The sequence below is a fragment of the Vicia villosa genome, unplaced genomic scaffold (assembly GCF_029867415.1).
Source record: "Vicia villosa cultivar HV-30 ecotype Madison, WI unplaced genomic scaffold, Vvil1.0 ctg.006230F_1_1, whole genome shotgun sequence".
NCBI lineage: Eukaryota > Viridiplantae > Streptophyta > Magnoliopsida > Fabales > Fabaceae > Vicia > Vicia villosa.
The window spans coordinates 21,541-39,801 of NW_026706751.1; the positions used below are offsets into that span (position 1 = coordinate 21,541).

The 18,261-nt window shown below is 38.6% G+C and overlaps 1 protein-coding gene across 1 annotated transcript in view; it reads left to right on the top strand.

The window, feature by feature from the left end:
- The window catches only part of LOC131642961 (uncharacterized), a 28,135-nt gene extending 9,874 nt beyond the window's left edge, over window positions 1-18,261 (top strand). Inside the window, exon 2 of the mRNA XM_058913116.1 lies at window positions 513-18,261. Within this exon, the coding sequence (XP_058769099.1) occupies window positions 6,303-8,543 (2,241 nt within the window). The 5' untranslated portion in view covers window positions 513-6,302 and the 3' untranslated portion in view covers window positions 8,544-18,261. The remainder of the gene's footprint in view (window positions 1-512) is intronic.

The window sequence follows — 18,261 nt, forward strand, 5'->3', positions numbered from 1 at the left end:
ACTTTATTATCCTCAAGTCTCAACACGTGACAAGAAGGATAACATAAAAACCATAGAAGTTGTTTAAATTATGTACGCTTTCATCATTAATGTTTGGTTCATAATAAAGTGTCATGTCACTATTGTTATCAAAAAAAAAAAAAAAGTTTCATATCACTATTATTATAAGACCATTTTCAACGGTATTCTTTTATATAACCTATTTTAGATTTTATAGACTGCTATTAAGCAATCTCTACAATACTAAGTTGTCATTTTGACTTGGTAAAACACTCTTATATAAATCTCTATTTATGTCAAATTTTATTTATATTAGTCTTTCCAAATTTTCAGTGACTACATTGATACTAATAGGTTAAATATTGATATCAAATTAAATATCTAAATTGGTAAATATAGATTATGATTATGTTTGTTGGAACAAAGTTAATTTCTACCATATTTCTGGGTTTTGATGATAATAAAGTATTTAAAGAATAATTGGATATATTAATGGTTATTCAAGTGTGCAGGAATATAAATCAAAATTCTGATCCCAAGTCAGTTCTGATAATGCATTGAACATTCAAAGAGAATCCTTAAGATGTAGATTTTGAAGATCAGACTCTGAAGAATCAACTTCTTGAGAAGTCAACTTCTAAAGAACAAACTCTGAAGAAAGTCAACCTTTCAAGGAGTAGAATCTCTGAAGATCCAGACTCTGAGGAAGTCAACTTCTGAAGATTAAGTCAACCTCTAAAAACTTAGAGTCTGAATGATCAGAGCTAAAATTCATCTTCTGAAGACTCAGAACCTGAAGCAAGTCAAAACTCAAGATCAATAAACTCTAATAGGTCACTATCAGACTTTGAAGACATTTTGTCTTCTTCTAATTGTCCTCTTCTAATCACGTGAAGACTTAACAAAAAAATGCAGAAGCCAGAAGGATTGCAATTGATAATTCCTCTTATAGCAAAGGATGTTCAAATGGCCTCTCAACGACATTAACCATACCAGAAAGCTTTCCAACGTCTCTGGTGATTCTTCTTTCAAAGACTCCTTGTGCATGAAGTTTTCTCCAATGTCTCTTTTCTGTTCCTCTATAAAAAGAGCTGGAAACTTGAAGAAGATACACAACATTGCGTCTTGACAAACAAAGAGTTGTTACTCTATCATAACTATTGTACAAGCTTAAACTTAGAACTTCTTATCAATTGTATATTTTCAAAAGTTCTCGAATCTTAGAGTCTTTCTATGTTGTATTTTGTTTACACCTCTTGTTGTATATCAAGTGTAATATCTTAATTTGTAAGATAGGTTGTTAGAAGTCTTTTTCTTATTGCTTAAGCATATAAAATCTCTTGCTTATGTGCTTAAGCATTGAAGTCTCTTTTGTGTTTGAATATTTGGAAGTCTCTTGCTTGTGTGCTTAAGTATTTGTAATTAGATTTGATCATAGCGAAAATCTCTTGGAAATGCAAGGGGATTGGACTACTCTTGAAAATCTCTTGAAAATCCATAGTGAAAATCTCTTGGAAAGTCTCTTGAAAATCTCTTGAAAATCCATAATGAAAATCTCTTGGATATTTAGTTTGTGTTCTTCTTTTTTACCTCGGAACCTTTTATCCACTGCGACCATCAGGCTCTAACTCAGATTCTAATATTATGTTCAAAATCTGATAAGAGCTTTTAAAGAGTAAAAGAAGAAGAAAATTAACACAATTCAACCCACCATTCTTGTGTTTTTCTTACCTTCAGTTGGTATCAGAGCATGGTCTATCGTTTAACACTTAACAATGGTACATAAAAGATCCTGAGAAAAACATGTGTAGTGTTGAATCTGAATCAGATGTGAACTCTGGTTATTCTAATGTAAACCATGATTAAAGTGCTTCTGAGAAGAATAACTATATTGGTATACCTCCAACCTTCAGTGGAGATTCTACTCAGTTTGAATGGTGGAAGAACAAGATGTACACTTACGTCATAAGTCTTAATGACGAATTATGAGATATTTTTGAAGATGGCATTGACATTGAAGTAAATAGAGTGGGTATGGTGACTGACAAAAAGAGTCTCACATCTACTAAAAAAAAGATATATAGAAAATATCATGTAGTTAAAGGAATTATGGTAGATGTTTTAGCTCACGCTAAGTACATCAAAATCATTGACAAATCTATTACTCAAACCATTTTCAAATCTCCGTGTTACCTATGAAGGAAATCAACAAATTTCTTAGTACATAAGTGGAAAAATTGTTTAATTGCTTTATCTGTGTTACCTATGAAGGAAATCAACAAATCTCTTAGAACATAAGTGGGAAAACTGTTCAATTACTTTGTCTGCCACCTACCATATGTCACAAATCTGAAACGTCTCCTGACACGTGGTTTTTGACTGTTGGGTAAAAACTTTCAGATAATGATGAGGTGTCTTGATTATTGTGCTTCCCGCCTCCTTAGTCATTAAGTTTTGTTTGAATCAAAAAATTATTTTTCGCTCAAAACATTCTTTCAATCAATGTCCACACACTTATCTCACTTCACATATCACACTTTCCTTCTAAAGCCTCTCCGAAAAACAACCTTCTTTTTTAAATACCCTTTTTAGAAACCCTAAAATTTCATTAATGGCATCATCATCTCAACAAGCAGCTATAGATATTGAATATGGAAAAGGTTATCATATCAAACCCAAAACTATGGAAATCACAGAAGATGAACTCAGGCTGATTGTGGAGCTGATCATGGATTTTGATTAATTTGAAGTCAATGGGTTTCCTTTGAGAGAGTTCTTTGTGTTTCAAGGGCGGATGAACTTTTTTGACATCTAGAGTGGTCCTACTTATTCTTACTTGGTTAAGAATTTGTGGGTTAGGGATGAGGTGTTTGATAAACTTAATGCTAATATAGAGGTCAGAGGTTTAATTGCTCGTGATGTTTCTAACAAAGGAAAGTCAAGAGCTAATATGGGTTTGAAGGAGTTCAAGGAAGTTGAGATTAGGTCTGCAGTAATGGGAGTTCAAGTAACCATTACTTAGAGTCACATTGCTCAACTTATTGGTGTAAGAAATGAAGGGAGGTTCACTCTGAACTCTAAGGATGGAAGCAAGGAAGCTGAAATGATCAAGTCTACTCTTTTCAAAGCACCTGGTGACTTTGAAAAAGTGAAGAACATGTATGGTGCTTACAAGCTTTTGTTCAAAATCTTGATTGGGAGCTTGATCCCTAGAGAAGAAAGCACCGATCAGATCTCTTGGGATCATAAGTTTTTCATCTGGTTTTTGGCATGTAAGGAAAAAGTGAATGTGACTGTTTATATCTTCCATCATTTGTGTGAAGCTGTCAAGGAGACTCAAAAGAATCAGAAGAAGAATGCACCTTATGCAAGATTTCTCTCTGAACTCTTTCATCAGAACAAACTAATTGAATCTTTGATGGCTCATATTGCTACTCAGGACTTGGGAGAAACTTATGGAAATATATTGTCTGGTGCAAGTCTAGGCTACATGAAAATTTTGAACAAAAAGGATGTCAAGAAGCCTGAAGTCAGTCTATTAATCAGGTAAGATAAGATTGCTTAAATTGATGATTTTCCTATCATCACCAAGATGGATAATCTTGAGGTGCTTAAGGAATATATCAAGATGTACAAAGCAGAAATTAGTGCCACTCTACGAATGAAGGATATTCCAGATGCTCCTGAAGATATGTACAAGAATTCTAAGAAGAGGAAGGTGACTGCTTCTAAAGAAAAGAAGGAGGTTCAAAAGCCACATAAGAAGAAAGTTGGAACTAGTAAGGAAATTTAGAAAGAATTAGAAGAAGTTGCAACTTCTACTATTTTAATGCCTACCAAAACAAGAAGTGGTAGAACTCCTCACAAGGATGTTGTATCTTCTGCCACAACTACTCCTGAGAAGAAGAAATTAAGAAAAATGTCTCTTGTAAGAGAAGAAGAAGAAAATGACCACCCTTTAAGAATGAGAATAAAGAAACAGACTCAGGAACTGATTGTACTTGAGCGTTAGGATGCTAACCATACATGTCCACCTCACACCGCCATAAAGAAGATCGAAGCCACAAAGATCAATGATTATCAACTTCTCATCATTTATGGTTCCTTCGAGAGCTAGAGCATCAATTTCTAATTCTCAAACATAACAATAACATATGAGACATACTTATTGTTAGCCGAAGATTTCGTTTTGTAGTATTTGTCCTTCGAAGAAGTAGAAAATCGAAGGAAAGATGGTTACTGATGGCCATCCCTTAAAAATAAAAGATGGTTACTGATGGCCATCCCTTAAAAATAAAAGAATGGCTACTGATGGTCATGCTTCGAGAATAAAGATTTCTAAGTTCGCTATGAAGATAATGAATACTGAAAGCTAGTGAAAAGTATGTGTCTTCGAGGACTTAGACAAAATTTATAAATATATTCAAGTATTACTACTTAGCGTGTTTTCGTAGTGTTTTAATACACTGCCACGCGTCGAAGACGGACTCAGGCGGGAAGATTTGAAATTCGAAGACGGTTTCGTAACTGTCCAAGTAACAGATGGCGTCGCTAGAAGTTCTTATGAGAAACGTGGCAGCAGATTAGTGTAGGACCGTTAAGGTCGAAACTAGTATAAATAGGAGTCTTAATGTTAGGATTCTGTGTGTTCATTTTGTACAAATCACTCACATATTTACTCAAGTATCAAGCGTTAAGAGAAAGAGTTCGCTGAGAAAATGTACGTATGACACCACCACTTTAATACATGTGTATTATCTTTTGTTTTCAAATATCTTCCAGAATTACTGCATTTCGTTTACTTCTTGCCATTTACATTTCTGTATCTTTACTTTAATGTCATTTACTTTCGAATTACTTTCATGTTATTTACTTTCAAAGTCTTTAACGTTTCTGCAGTTTAAGGTTCTTTACGTTTTAATAGTCCTTTTAATTTCATATGTTACGTTACTTATCTTTTCGTTGAAGTCACATTTATATATAACAAAGTGATTATCAAGACTATTTGTTCTTTAATCGAACAACGCTTATTGAAGAAGACAAATCATGAATATGCTTCGAATGAACGTTGATAACAATCTTCTTGACTATGTGTCCTAGGATCAATCTAGTCGATCCTGCGAGTAACCAAATCATATTTATTATAGTTTGGAAGACTAGCGGTTGTTTACCGGAAATCACCGTAAACAAATTGGCACGCCCAGTGGGACAGTGTCAAGCAGATTGTTTTAATCAATTGCTTTATTTTTGTCTAGACAATATCAAGATCTTGTATGAACCTTAGGAACGGTAAATTAAAGAACAGTGCACAACCGATTCCCAAACGAAGGTACAACAAGAAAATGGTCGTTACGGCCAGTGCAGGGGGTGATCGAGATCCCCCACAAGGTTCAGGATCAGGAGCGGCAAATTCGACTTCTACTCAAGGAACACGAGATGCAACGGGTCCAAATGGATCGAGACCTGCAGATAATTCCCAGGCTTTGCCTGAAAATAATACAGGGCCTTCAGGGACTATTCCAGTTTCAGTGTCGACAACCGCACCCTCATCCACAAGCGCAGAGGACGTATTGTTTGCCTCGACAAATGCTGCAAATAATTTGTCTGGTCAAGGCACAAATTCTGCTTTCGAATGGAGACCAAATAGTTCATATGGAATGCCATACCCATATGGAACAGGCGTACGAGGGGCAGGACCTATATATGCCCCAACTAACAATGCGACATTTTCACCGAATGTTAGTTCAGTGGGTCGAAGTGCACATAACACTAGTTTTTCTACCCAGGTGCCCCACTTTACCACAAATAACCAAGCAGCATTTCGACAAGAAATGGATGCAAGCAACCATGATATGGTGGGGGTTTTGGCCAGAGAATTGACTTCAGTTTTAAGCCCACTAATGGCAAATGTTACTACTACAAATAGAGAAAACATGGAGACTTTCCAAAAGATATCATCTCAGATGAATCGAATGGCAGAATTCATGGGAGTAACACCACCTAAAAGGAAAGACAAACAGCCTTCGAATCAAGAGGAGAGGCCCATTTTGGAACGTGTACAAGATATAGTTCCGTCATCTAGGACAGCCACTAGGGATGTAGGCCCCTCACGAAGAACAGAGATGTTCGAAGGAACTCCAGTAATTAACTTAGAAGCTTCAAATCAAAGAGCCGTCCCCGTTTGACAGGAAACGGAGGAGGAGCGACCCAGATTAAGGATTGTGGGTAGGAACGAACACCCAGATGAGGTTGTTCAAAGAGTCAGAAGAGAAAATCTGGCTACAGAAAATAACTTAACTGCCATGATAGAAAGGGTTATGGCCAATAATGGCCTTAGTACTGGACTTAGACGTCCAAATTATACATCCCCTATATCAGATTATATCATGCAGACAGAATTGCCTAGGGGCACTAAGGTACCCAAATTTACAAAATTTTCAGGCGAAACTAATGAGTCAACGGTGGAACATATTGCTAGATATTTGACAGAAGCAGGAGACTTAGCGGGAAACGAGGATTTAAGGATCAAATATTTCCCTAGTTCGCTGACAAAGAATGCCTTCATTTGGTTTACTACTTTGCCACCAAATTCGATAGATGCATGGGCATACTTGGAAAGGCTTTTCCATGAGCAATTCTACATGGGTCAAACTAAGATAAGTTTGAAAGAATTGGCCAGTGTTAAAAGAAAATTCACAGAAACAATTGATGATTATTTGAATAGGTTCCGTCTGTTGAAATCAAGGTGTTTTACAACAGTCCCAGAGCATGAACTTGTCGAAATGGCTGCAGGTGGTCTAGATTATTCAATAAGAAAGAAACTAGATACCCAATACCTTAGGGACATGGCCCAATTAGCAGACAGGGTTCGACAAGTCGAACGCCTGAAGGCAGAAAAAGTTAGGGCGAATAAAAGTTATAAGAAAGAAAGAGTAGCGTACGTCGAAGCCGAGGACGCTGATGATGAGTCTTTCAATGACTCATATAGCCCTGAAGAAGTCGAAATAGACTTGGTTGAATTGAAAGAAGCGCCACCTTACGCTTGCAAATTGCTAAATCCTGCAAATGGAAAAAACCCAGTAGAAAACGATAAGAATGATAGGTTCCCTAAGAAAACTTATACATTCGACATTACCAAGTGTGATGAAATATTTGATTTATTGGTAAAGGATGGCCAAATGATACTACCTCCAAATTCAAAAATTCCTCCGTTGGAACAACGGAAGAAAAGAGGTTTTTGTAAATATCATGGGTTTTTAGGCCATAAAACTTCTCAATGTTTTCTTTTCAGGGATCTAATTCAAAATGCTCTCAATGATGGAAGGTTGAAGTTTGCTGACAAGACCAAGAGTCATATGAGGGTCGATACCAATCCCCTGAACATTGCTGACGCTAGCCTCTGTGAGGTAGAAGATATCAACATGGTGGAGGCATCTCAAGTTGAAGTTGTGGAAACTAAAGCAATGTTCAATGGAAAGCAGGCTACTGAAAGCCTAAAAGGTGACATAGTCTCCAACACTGTTGTTGAAAAATCTTCCAAGACAGAAATAACTGAAGCATCGAAGGAAGAAAACAGTGAGGCCACTGAAGACCTCAGGATGAAACTCCAGAAAATCCAGATCTCTGAAGTTCCTCCAGCAGCGGTTAACATGGTCAGCGCCAGACGACCAGTGTCTGAATTTGGCGAACTAGAGACATGGCTGACGAGGCAAAATGGGGGCATCGAAGTTCCCCCAAGAACCGAAAGCCTCAAAGAATATCTCTGGAATTGCCACAAGAGAAATGGTGGTAAGCAATGGATGTGTCCAAGATGTTCGATCATGCTGAATCGAAGGGTCGAAGCCAACTTCGAAAGGGTTCGACGCGAAAGATGGGAACACCCAGGAAGAGAGCCAAATCCCCTACTACAACTGTACCCAAAGATGGAGGAAAGCTTGGTAGGATTTTTGGTCAGATGCCACAAAGAAAACACTGAAGTTGCTCTGTGCCCAAGATGTGGGGCAGTCTATGATGAAATGCTAGCACGATCATTCGAACGTGTGTACTGCTACATGAGTCGAGAAACTCAGGGGTTGCGTCCTAACCTGTACGGTTTCGACATATGGACTCCAACAAAGAGGCCTGATAGCCCACACCCCAGAGCTCGAAGGGTAACTTTCAAAATCCCTGCAGATGCGCCAAGGGATAGGTGGGTGCAAGCTGATGCAAGAACCAAGAAATGGCGAAGTTGGGACCAAGGTGGTAGAACTGCAATGGCATATATGAAACAATTTCAAAGACCAAATCGAGAGGCGTATCGATTGGAGAATTATAAAGGAAAGAATCCTATGTCTCGGTCCCAGTGGAGAAGGCATCAGAGAATAAAAAAGGCTCAGAAGGAATACAGGCCAAGAGAAGCTGGAGAATCTAGTAGCAACCAAGTCCCATACCAGGGGCAAAGTCAAACAAACTTCCGGTGGAACGCAGATTATTCGAAGCTGAAAAACTCTTGGATGAAGAAGAAAAGATGCGTTCAAATTCCTGGAAAGAAGAGGATAGAATGACAAATGATTTTGATTCTGATGGAGTGTAATCTATAAACTTGAATTGCAATGTTGTTTCCGTACTCCCTCACGAGTTTAATCAGGAAACTGAAGTGGAAGACTGTGAAGAGGCTGATATCGAAGAAATGACAAAACACAGACCTGTGTGTTACTATGTGCTGAATAATGGTGCAGTAGAAGAACAGAATGCTTTCTTCGAAAGGCCTGATGAGGGTATGCGAAATCATTTGAAGCCACTCTATATCAGGGCTAAGATTGAGAACGTTGGCATTAATAAAGTCCTAGTTGATGGGGGAGCAGCAGTGAACCTAATGCCTCAATACATGCTAAAAAGAATTGGTATGTTCGATACGGATATAAGGCCACATAACATAGTTTTATCTAACTACGAAGGCAAAATAGGACAAACACTGGGAGTCGTTCAGGTCAATTTGACAGTAGGCTCAGTTACCAGGCCAACCATGTTCATGGTTATACCAGCAAAAGCAAACTACAACCTTTTGCTTGGTAGAGAATGGATTCATGGGGTAGCAGCTGTGCCCTCAACAATGCATCAGAGGGTGAAAATTTGGAGAGAAGATGGTATAGTGGAGAATATCGAAGGTGATCAGAGTTACTACATGGCTGAAGTCAACCAGGTGAACAAAACCAACTTCGATAGGAACCTGGCAAACATAGGCCCTTGTCATGCTGCAGAAGAGATGTATACCCCAAATAAAAATGCATTGTACTATTTAACTTTACACCCAAATGGATTCCAATGGGATAGAGAGATCATGGATGGTCCACCAGATACAGCACCATTGGAGAATTATCCGACAGTACGGCCAACAGGCTGGGACGATGACATTAATCATGTCTGAGTCTTCGTTCTTCGAAAAGATTTCGGCCTATGTGGCCGAGAACAAAAGGAAGGCGGCTCTCGAAGCCGAACTATCAAATACAAAGATAGATGCAGTTCTAACCAAAGAAGGAATAACAGAATTGGAGATACGTACGAGTTTCGAACTCCCTGAACACACGGCTCCAGACGAAGAGATCATAAGAGAAGAACCAAACCAAAGGTTGGATGCAATATACGACGAGGAACCTTTGGGATTCGAAAAAGACCCAATGGCGTCGAACATAAAGATGTTGGCCCAAGATCCACTTGAAGAAGTAAATCTTGGAGACAATGATCAAAAAAGGATAACATATATCAGCGCGAAACTAGAACCAGAATTGAAAGCAACGGTCATCAAAATGATGAAAGAAAACAGAGATTGTTTTGCTTGGGACTATGATGAGATGCCTGGTCTAGGAAGGGATTTAGTCGAACTAAAATTACCAATAAAAGAAGGGAAGAAGACCATAAAGCAAACTCCCAGAAGATTCGCGCCAGAGATTCACTCGAAGATTAAAGCAGAGGTCGAAATACTCTTACGTTGCAAATTTATCCAAACTACAAGGTATGTTGAGTGGATTGCTAATATAGTACCTGTAATTAAAAAGAATGGCTCATTAAGAGTATGCATAGACTTTCGTGACCTTAATGCAGCTACTCCTAAAGACGAGTATCCCATGCCTGTAGCAGAAATGCTAGTAGACTCAGCCGCAGGTTTTGAGTATTTGAGCATGTTGGATGGATATTCGGGATACAATCAAATTTTTATAGCAGAAGATGATGTATCCAAGACAGCATTTCGTTGCCCAGGGGCAATAGGCACTTACGAATGGGTTGTGATGCCTTTTGGTCTGAAAAACGCTGGGGCAACTTATCAAAGAGCAATGAATTCTATATTTCATGACTTTATAGAAACATTCATGCAAGTGTATATAGATGACATTGTGGTAAAATCTACCTCGGGTGTGAGTCATCTCGATCATCTGAGCCAATCATTCGAAAGAATGAGGAAATATGGCTTGAAGATGAACCCCCCTTAAATGTGCTTTCTTTGTGCAGGCAGGTGATTTCTTGGGGTTCGTAGTCCACAAAAAAGGGATAGAAATTAACCAGAACAAGACGAAAGCCATTAGGGAAACCAAGTCCCCATCCACGAAGAAAGAACTACAATCACTATTGGGTAAGATAAATTTCTTAAGGAGATTTATCTCTAACTTGAGTGGACGCACGCAAGCTTTCTCACCTCTACTACGGCTTAAGCAAGGAAAATTCGAATGGCGTGCTGAACATCAAGAAACTTTCGATCAGATAAAGCAATACTTGACTTGTCCACCAATTCTGTCTCCCCCAAATGGGAAGAAGCACATGCGCCTATACATTTCAGCGTCAGATAAAACAATAGGCAGCATGCTGGCCCAGGAAGATGAGAATGGCATCGAAAGAGCCATTTATTACTTAAGTAGAGTACTCAATGATGCAGAGACTAGATATACTGATATAGAAAAACTCTGCCTTTGTTTGTATTTCTCTTGTATCAAACTTAAGTATTATATAAAGCCAGTTGATGTTTACGTTTCATCTCATTGTGATGTTATTAAACATATGTTATCTAAGCCAATACTACATAGTCGAATTGGCAAGTGGGCTTTGGCCCTTACTGAATATTCATTAATATTTCAGCCTCTCAAGGCAATGAAAGGTCAGATTGTGTCAGACTTCATTGTCGACCATGCGGTGGTTGAGAATCATCAGCATTATGTGGACTTAAAACCTTGGAAGTTATACTTCGATGGTTCAATGCATAGAGAGGGTACTGGGGTTGGAATGTTGATAATTTCTCCTGATGGAATTCCAACAAAGCTCAAGTTTAAAATCGAAGGTCCATTATGCTCCAACAATGAAGCTGAATACGAAGCATTAATTGCTGGACTTGAGGCTTTGTTAGAATTGGGGGCAACCAGAGTCGAAATTAAAGGAGACTCCGAATTGGTCATCAAACAATTGACAAAGGAGTACAAGTGTATCAAAGAGAATTTGATCATGTATTTTGTCATCGCAAATAGGCTACTCAAGAAATTCGAATATGTGGAATTAAAACACGTATCAAGGGTGAATAACCAGGAAGCAAACGACTTGGCACAATTAGCTTCAGGATATAAAGTATCAAAAGAAAAGTTGGAAGAATTGATTGAAGTAAAGAGGAAGAGCAATGTTTACTAAACTTTCGCCAAGTGATCTAGAGAACTCACAATTGGGTTATGCCAACAAAGAACAATTCGAAGTACTAAATATAGACTCGTTGGCAGACACAGATTGGAGGAGTCCAATTATTAACTACCTAAAAAACCCTTCGACGGATACAGACAGGAAAATCAAGTATAGAGCATTGTCATATTTTCTGATGGGAAATGAATTGTTCAAGAAAACTCCTGAAGGGGTATTGTTGAAATGCTTGGGTGAAGCAGAAGCATATTTGGCTCTGTCGAACGTACATAGTGGGGCATGTGGTGCACATCAAGCAGGGCACAAAATGAAATGGCTCTTGTTTCGTTATGGGATGTATTGGCCTTCGATGTTAAAGGATTGCATAGAGTTTGCGAAAGGGTGCCAAGAGTGCCAAGAACATGCAGGTATCCAACACGCTCCAGCAAACGAATTAAGTACGATAGTAAAACCGTGGCCTTTCAGAGGATGGGCATTAGATTTGATTGGAGAAATTCACCCCAAGTCATCTAAAGGTCAAAGGTACATTTTGGTAGGAATAGACTATTTCACAAAATGGGTCGAAGCAATACCACTGGCAAATGTGGATCAAGAGGCTGTGATTGAGTTTATTCAGAAACACATTATATATAGGTTTGGAATCTCAGAAAGTATAACAACTGATCAGGGATCAGTCTTCACTGGACGAAAAATGCAAGACTTTGCCAGAGAAATAGGTTTCAAGTTATTTACTTCTACACCTTACTACGCTCAAGCAAATGGACAGGTTGAAGCAGCAAACAAAATAATAATTGGCCTTATTAAGAAACATGTGGGAAAGAAACCTAAGAGCTGGCATAAGACTTTAGATCAAGCACTCTGGGCTTGTCGGACATCTCCAAAAGAAGCTACAAATACAACTCCTTTCTAGTTGACATTTGGACATGATGCAGTACTCCCAATTGAGATATGTTTGCAATCGGTAAGAATACAAAGACAAGCAGACATTCCTCCCAACGTATACTGGGAGTTAATGATGAATGAGTTAGTAGATTTGGACGAAGACAGACTTCGAGCACTGGAAATGATAAAAAGGCAAAAGGAAAGAGTGTCCAGAGCATATAATAAAAAGGTGAAAGGTAAAACTTTTGTTAATAATGACTTAGTTTGGAAAGTTATTTTACCTATAGATCGAAAGAATCAGGCACTTGGTAAATGGTCCCCATATTGGGAAGGACCCTTTCGAATCTTGAAAGTATTCTCGAACAATGCTTACGAAATTGAAGAATTAGCAGAAGATCGTAGGATCTTAATAGTAAACGGGAAATATTTGAAGAGATATAAACCAAGTATGTACGAAGTAAAGATTGCAAAAACGTAGATACGCAGGGTACTACGAAAAGCCAAAATGGTCAGGCATGTGCCAAAACATATACGCCACATTGATCAAAATGGCTTTGCGATCAGAATAAATTTTAAATGGAAGGAAAAGAGTCTAAGGAGACACCAAAATATTTTTCATTTAAAGCATAGAAGTACATGCATTACAAAAAGATCCAAAGAACAGGATCCAAGATTACAAAAAAAAAAAAAAAAGGCATAAAAAAAAAACCTAAGGTAAAAACTTGCTAGTTAATCCTTTGGTCTAAACCTTCCAAGGACAGCACAGGCGAGGGTTCAGCTTCGAACATATCCCTGGCTCCAGAATCACGCATCCGCCTCACTACACCTTTCTTCAGGAAAATGTAACTGAGGAGTCTCCCGTATGGAAGACAAGTCACACTCCCTCGACGGTCGACACCGATAGAGACAGCTTTAACCAGTCCTTTAAAGATCATCAAAGGAATGTTAATTTTCCTCCCTCGAAGGCCACAGAGGATAAACTCCAAGTCTTCAACCATGATGTTGTTCTCATCGATCCTCCGAGGTTGGAAGTTTCCCACGAGCATCTGGTGCCAGATCCTGATGACTTTGGCACTGAAGCGATCGTTGTCCATAAGAGTTCTCAACATGAGATGAGTAGTCATGCTGAAACTGTTGTCATCAAAAGTTGCACCAGAGTTATTGCATCTTATTAGGTTGGCAATAGTGGTGGGAGTGATGCTGAGACGAGCGTGTCGAATTTCAGAATCAATGGTGGTCCTACCTTCAGGATCTATGCGTAAAGACGCATTCATCCAGAATTCTGCCACCATGTTAGGGTAGATAGCACCCTCCAAGACTTCTTCAAAATAGAAGTCCAATTCTTGGTTGACAAAGAGGTTTTCGATATTGATAAAATGACGAACAAGTTCATCCTCAGAGAGTCTGAACTCGCCTCTGATGAGGGCTTTGATGTTGTTAAAGGAGAGAGTTTCAGCCATTGCAAGGTAAGAAAGGTGTTTTGAGAAAGAAGTTGTGTGTTTTCTTTTTCTGTGTTTGGTTTGGAGAGAAAGCGCATGAATGAAGAAATAAAGGCAATATTAGACCCTTTATATAGACTGGGAATACTGAAGGGTGGTTTTAAATTGTTAATGAGTGATTGGACTGCGGTTGGTTTTCCAAAGAAAGAAGTTATGGCTTCCGCCGTTTCCCGCCCTTGGAAGTTGAGAAGTAATCATGAAACTGATGCATGCACGTCTTAAAACTGACGTTTCGAAGAGAGTGACGTCACTGTTCAATAATAATTATGGCTAGAGAAGTGGAAACGTCAAGTCTAGAGGCAAAGATGCTGCGAAAGAGGTTCAGGTTCTACACGTTGCAAAAAAAAAAGCACTGTAGAAAATCTAAAGATATATTTTGGCAGAAATGTTTAGATTCGCTAAAATAATGCTGGCAAACATTATAGATATAAATGGGAGTCAAGCATACAAATATTATGGGTCTACAATAGTTTCGATTACAAAACAAAGGTGCAACAAGTAACAGGACTGAAAACATCTAGTTAAAATCCTCAGGGAGATCCGTTTTGATCTTCAAGTATTAAGTCTCCCACGAAGACATACGAAGCTCAATTAGTGCCCGTTGTTTCTTCAATCTTTCGATCTCTGGCACTAATTTCTGTGCAGTCTCGAAATGTTTAATTCCCGACTGCACCACTTCGAGCAAATCTTGTTGGTTAGATTTTTGTATGGCTGCCTGACAACGTTCAGCTTCTTTTATCTTGTCCTCGAGTGTCTTTATCTCTTGTTTCCAGGAGTTGATGTTCTTCTCATAATCATCAAAGGCCTTCTGATTTTCTGAATGTTTAAGCTTGAGGGCCTCACCTTGTTTCGTTGCGTCCACAGCAGAATTCCATGAAGAGTCATGAGAGGCCATTGTCTCAGATAGCTCTTTTTCGACATTTTGCTTTCGAAGAATGTTAGCTTGGAGTTGCTCAAGTAGAGAACCTAGCAGAACAATTACCTCTGAAACTTCTGTGGAAACTTGAAGCAAATCTACCTTCTTTAGAAGTTGATTTAAGTTGTGACTCTTAATAGGTTCCCGGTTGAGAACATCCACAAGATTGACCCCAAAGAATCTCTCTTTTATTTGTCGGAGGAAGCTAGGGATATCTTCTTTATCACTAGATGCTACAGTTACAGCTGGAGAGACATCAAGTTCCGAAGGTGAAGAAGTATTCGCATTCATGATAGCCTTTAAGAAACTAAGAGGATCAGTTTGCTTAAGTTGTTCCAGCTCCGAAGGAGTAGGCTTCGCAGGGGCAAGCGTCGAAGTTGTCTCAGGAATGGTTTTTGTATCAAGGGTCGAAGTCCCTTGAGGATCTTGTTTTTCTGGTTGAGAAATCTCTTCCATAGCATCTTGCTCCGACGCAGTATCTTCGCTGTCATGTGTTTGGGGGTTCACATTGTCGCTGCCTGAGAATGGATGATCTTCTTCCAAATTTTTGTCTTGATGAGTAGGTGGGTATTCGTCAGTGGAGTGACTTTCTTCGACTGGTTCATTAGGCAATATGGTAGCAATTGGCCTAACATCTTCGAAGACTGGCGAGAGAACATGAGTTTGGTTTTGAGAGGTACCTATATTAAACGAAGCAAAAGTTAGTCATAAAGATAAGCCTTTGAGGGGTTTAGTTGACGAAAGTTAAAGTTTGACAATTACCGTAAAGTTTGTCAACATTAATGGTAAAGCCATGGTCCTTGAAACCTGAAGTGGCAGTGCCAGCGTCATCCTGCAATAACAAGGTAAATGTCAGTTCAATTATTTGGTTAAAATCACAAAATAATATGTGGGGTGGAACCCAAATACCTTGGTTGGGATATTGTCTGGACTTGAATTATGACTTTCCACAACGAAAGCATTACTAGCAGTTTTCAAAGGAGACTCTTCAGAGGATGCCTTATCGCCAGGAGAAGCAGCTTCAGAGGGACTTATCCTTTTCCCTTTTCTTGAAGGGGTAACAGCTTTTTGTCTCTTCTTGTGTCCTTGTCTAGTTTGGGGAGGGGATTTATCTTCGCCATCTGAGGCAGCTGTCGAGGAAGCTTTCCGCTTCGAACCTGTTGGGGGTTTCGAGCTCTGGCAAATAGACGATAAGTAAGATGGATACTACTCACAGATTGTACAAAATCAAGAATATGAGATAAGTATGTACCGTGGGCTTCTTGCCAGTGACGATGGAATCACTTTCACTTGGTTTGTTGCTCTTAGATGTCCCAGAATCTTTTTGGGCAGAAGCTTCCTTGATCTTCCTCCTTCGTGCAACAGCTGTAGTTGAAACTGAAATCAGTATATCAGCAAAGAAAAGAAAAGTCAGTCGAAAACTTAATGCTAATATAGAGGTCAGAGGTTTAATTGCTCGTGATGTTTCTAACAAAGGAAAGTCAAGAGCTAATATGGGTTTGAAGGAGTTCAAGGAAGTTGAGATTAGGTCTGCAGTAATGGGAGTTCAAGTAACCATTACTTAGAGTCACATTGCTCAACTTATTGGTGTAAGAAATGAAGGGAGGTTCACTCTGAACTCTAAGGATGGAAGCAAGGAAGCTGAAATGATCAAGTCTACTCTTTTCAAAGCACCTGGTGACTTTGAAAAAGTGAAGAACATGTATGGTGCTTACAAGCTTTTGTTCAAAATCTTGATTGGGAGCTTGATCCCTAGAGAAGAAAGCACCGATCAGATCTCTTGGGATCATAAGTTTTTCATCTGGTTTTTGGCATGTAAGGAAAAAGTGAATGTGACTGTTTATATCTTCCATCATTTGTGTGAAGCTGTCAAGGAGACTCAAAAGAATCAGAAGAAGAATGCACCTTATGCAAGATTTCTCTCTGAACTCTTTCATCAGAACAAACTAATTGAATCTTTGATGGCTCATATTGCTACTCAGGACTTGGGAGAAACTTATGGAAATATATTGTCTGGTGCAAGTCTAGGCTACATGAAAATTTTGAACAAAAAGGATGTCAAGAAGCCTGAAGTCAGTCTATTAATCAGGTAAGATAAGATTGCTTAAATTGATGATTTTCCTATCATCACCAAGATGGATAATCTTGAGGTGCTTAAGGAATATATCAAGATGTACAAAGTAGAAATTAGTGCCACTCTACGAATGAAGGATATTCCAGATGCTCCTGAAGATATGTACAAGAATTCTAAGAAGAGGAAGGTGACTGCTTCTAAAGAAAAGAAGGAGGTTCAAAAGCCACATAAGAAGAAAGTTGGAACTAGTAAGGAAATTTAGAAAGAATTAGAAGAAGTTGCAACTTCTACTATTTTAATGCCTACCAAAACAAGAAGTGGTAGAACTCCTCACAAGGATGTTGTATCTTCTGCCACAACTACTCCTGAGAAGAAGAAATTAAGAAAAATGTCTCTTGTAAGAGAAGAAGAAGAAAATGACCACCCTTTAAGAATGAGAATAAAGAAACAGACTCAGGAACTGATTGTACTTGAGCGTTAGGATGCTAACCATACATGTCCACCTCACACCGCCATAAAGAAGATCGAAGCCACAAAGATCAATGATTATCAACTTCTCATCATTTATGGTTCCTTCGAGAGCTAGAGCATCAATTTCTAATTCTCAAACATAACAATAACATATGAGACATACTTATTGTTAGCTGAAGATTTCGTTTTGTAGTATTTGTCCTTCGAAGAAGTAGAAAATCGAAGGAAAGATGGTTACTGATGGCCATCCCTTAAAAATAAAAGATGGTTACTGATGGCCATCCCTTAAAAATAAAAGAATGGCTACTGATGGTCATGCTTCGAGAATAAAGATTTCTAAGTTCGCTATGAAGATAATGAATACTGAAAGCTAGTGAAAAGTATGTGTCTTCGGGGACTTAGACAAAATTTATAAATATATTCAAGTATTACTACTTAGCGTGTTTTCGTAGTGTTTTAATACACTGCCACGCGTCGAAGACGGACTCAGGCGGGAAGATTTGAAATTCGAAGACGGTTTCGTAACTGTCCAAGTAACAGATGGCGTCGCTAGAAGTTCTTATGAGAAACGTGGCAGCAGATTAGTGTAGGACCGTTAAGGTCGAAACTAGTATAAATAGGAGTCTTAATGTTAGGATTCTGTGTGTTCATTTTGTACAAATCACTCACATATTTACTCAAGTATCAAGCGTTAAGAGAAAGAGTTCGCTGAGAAAATGTACGTATGACACCACCACTTTAATACATGTGTATTATCTTTTGTTTTCAAA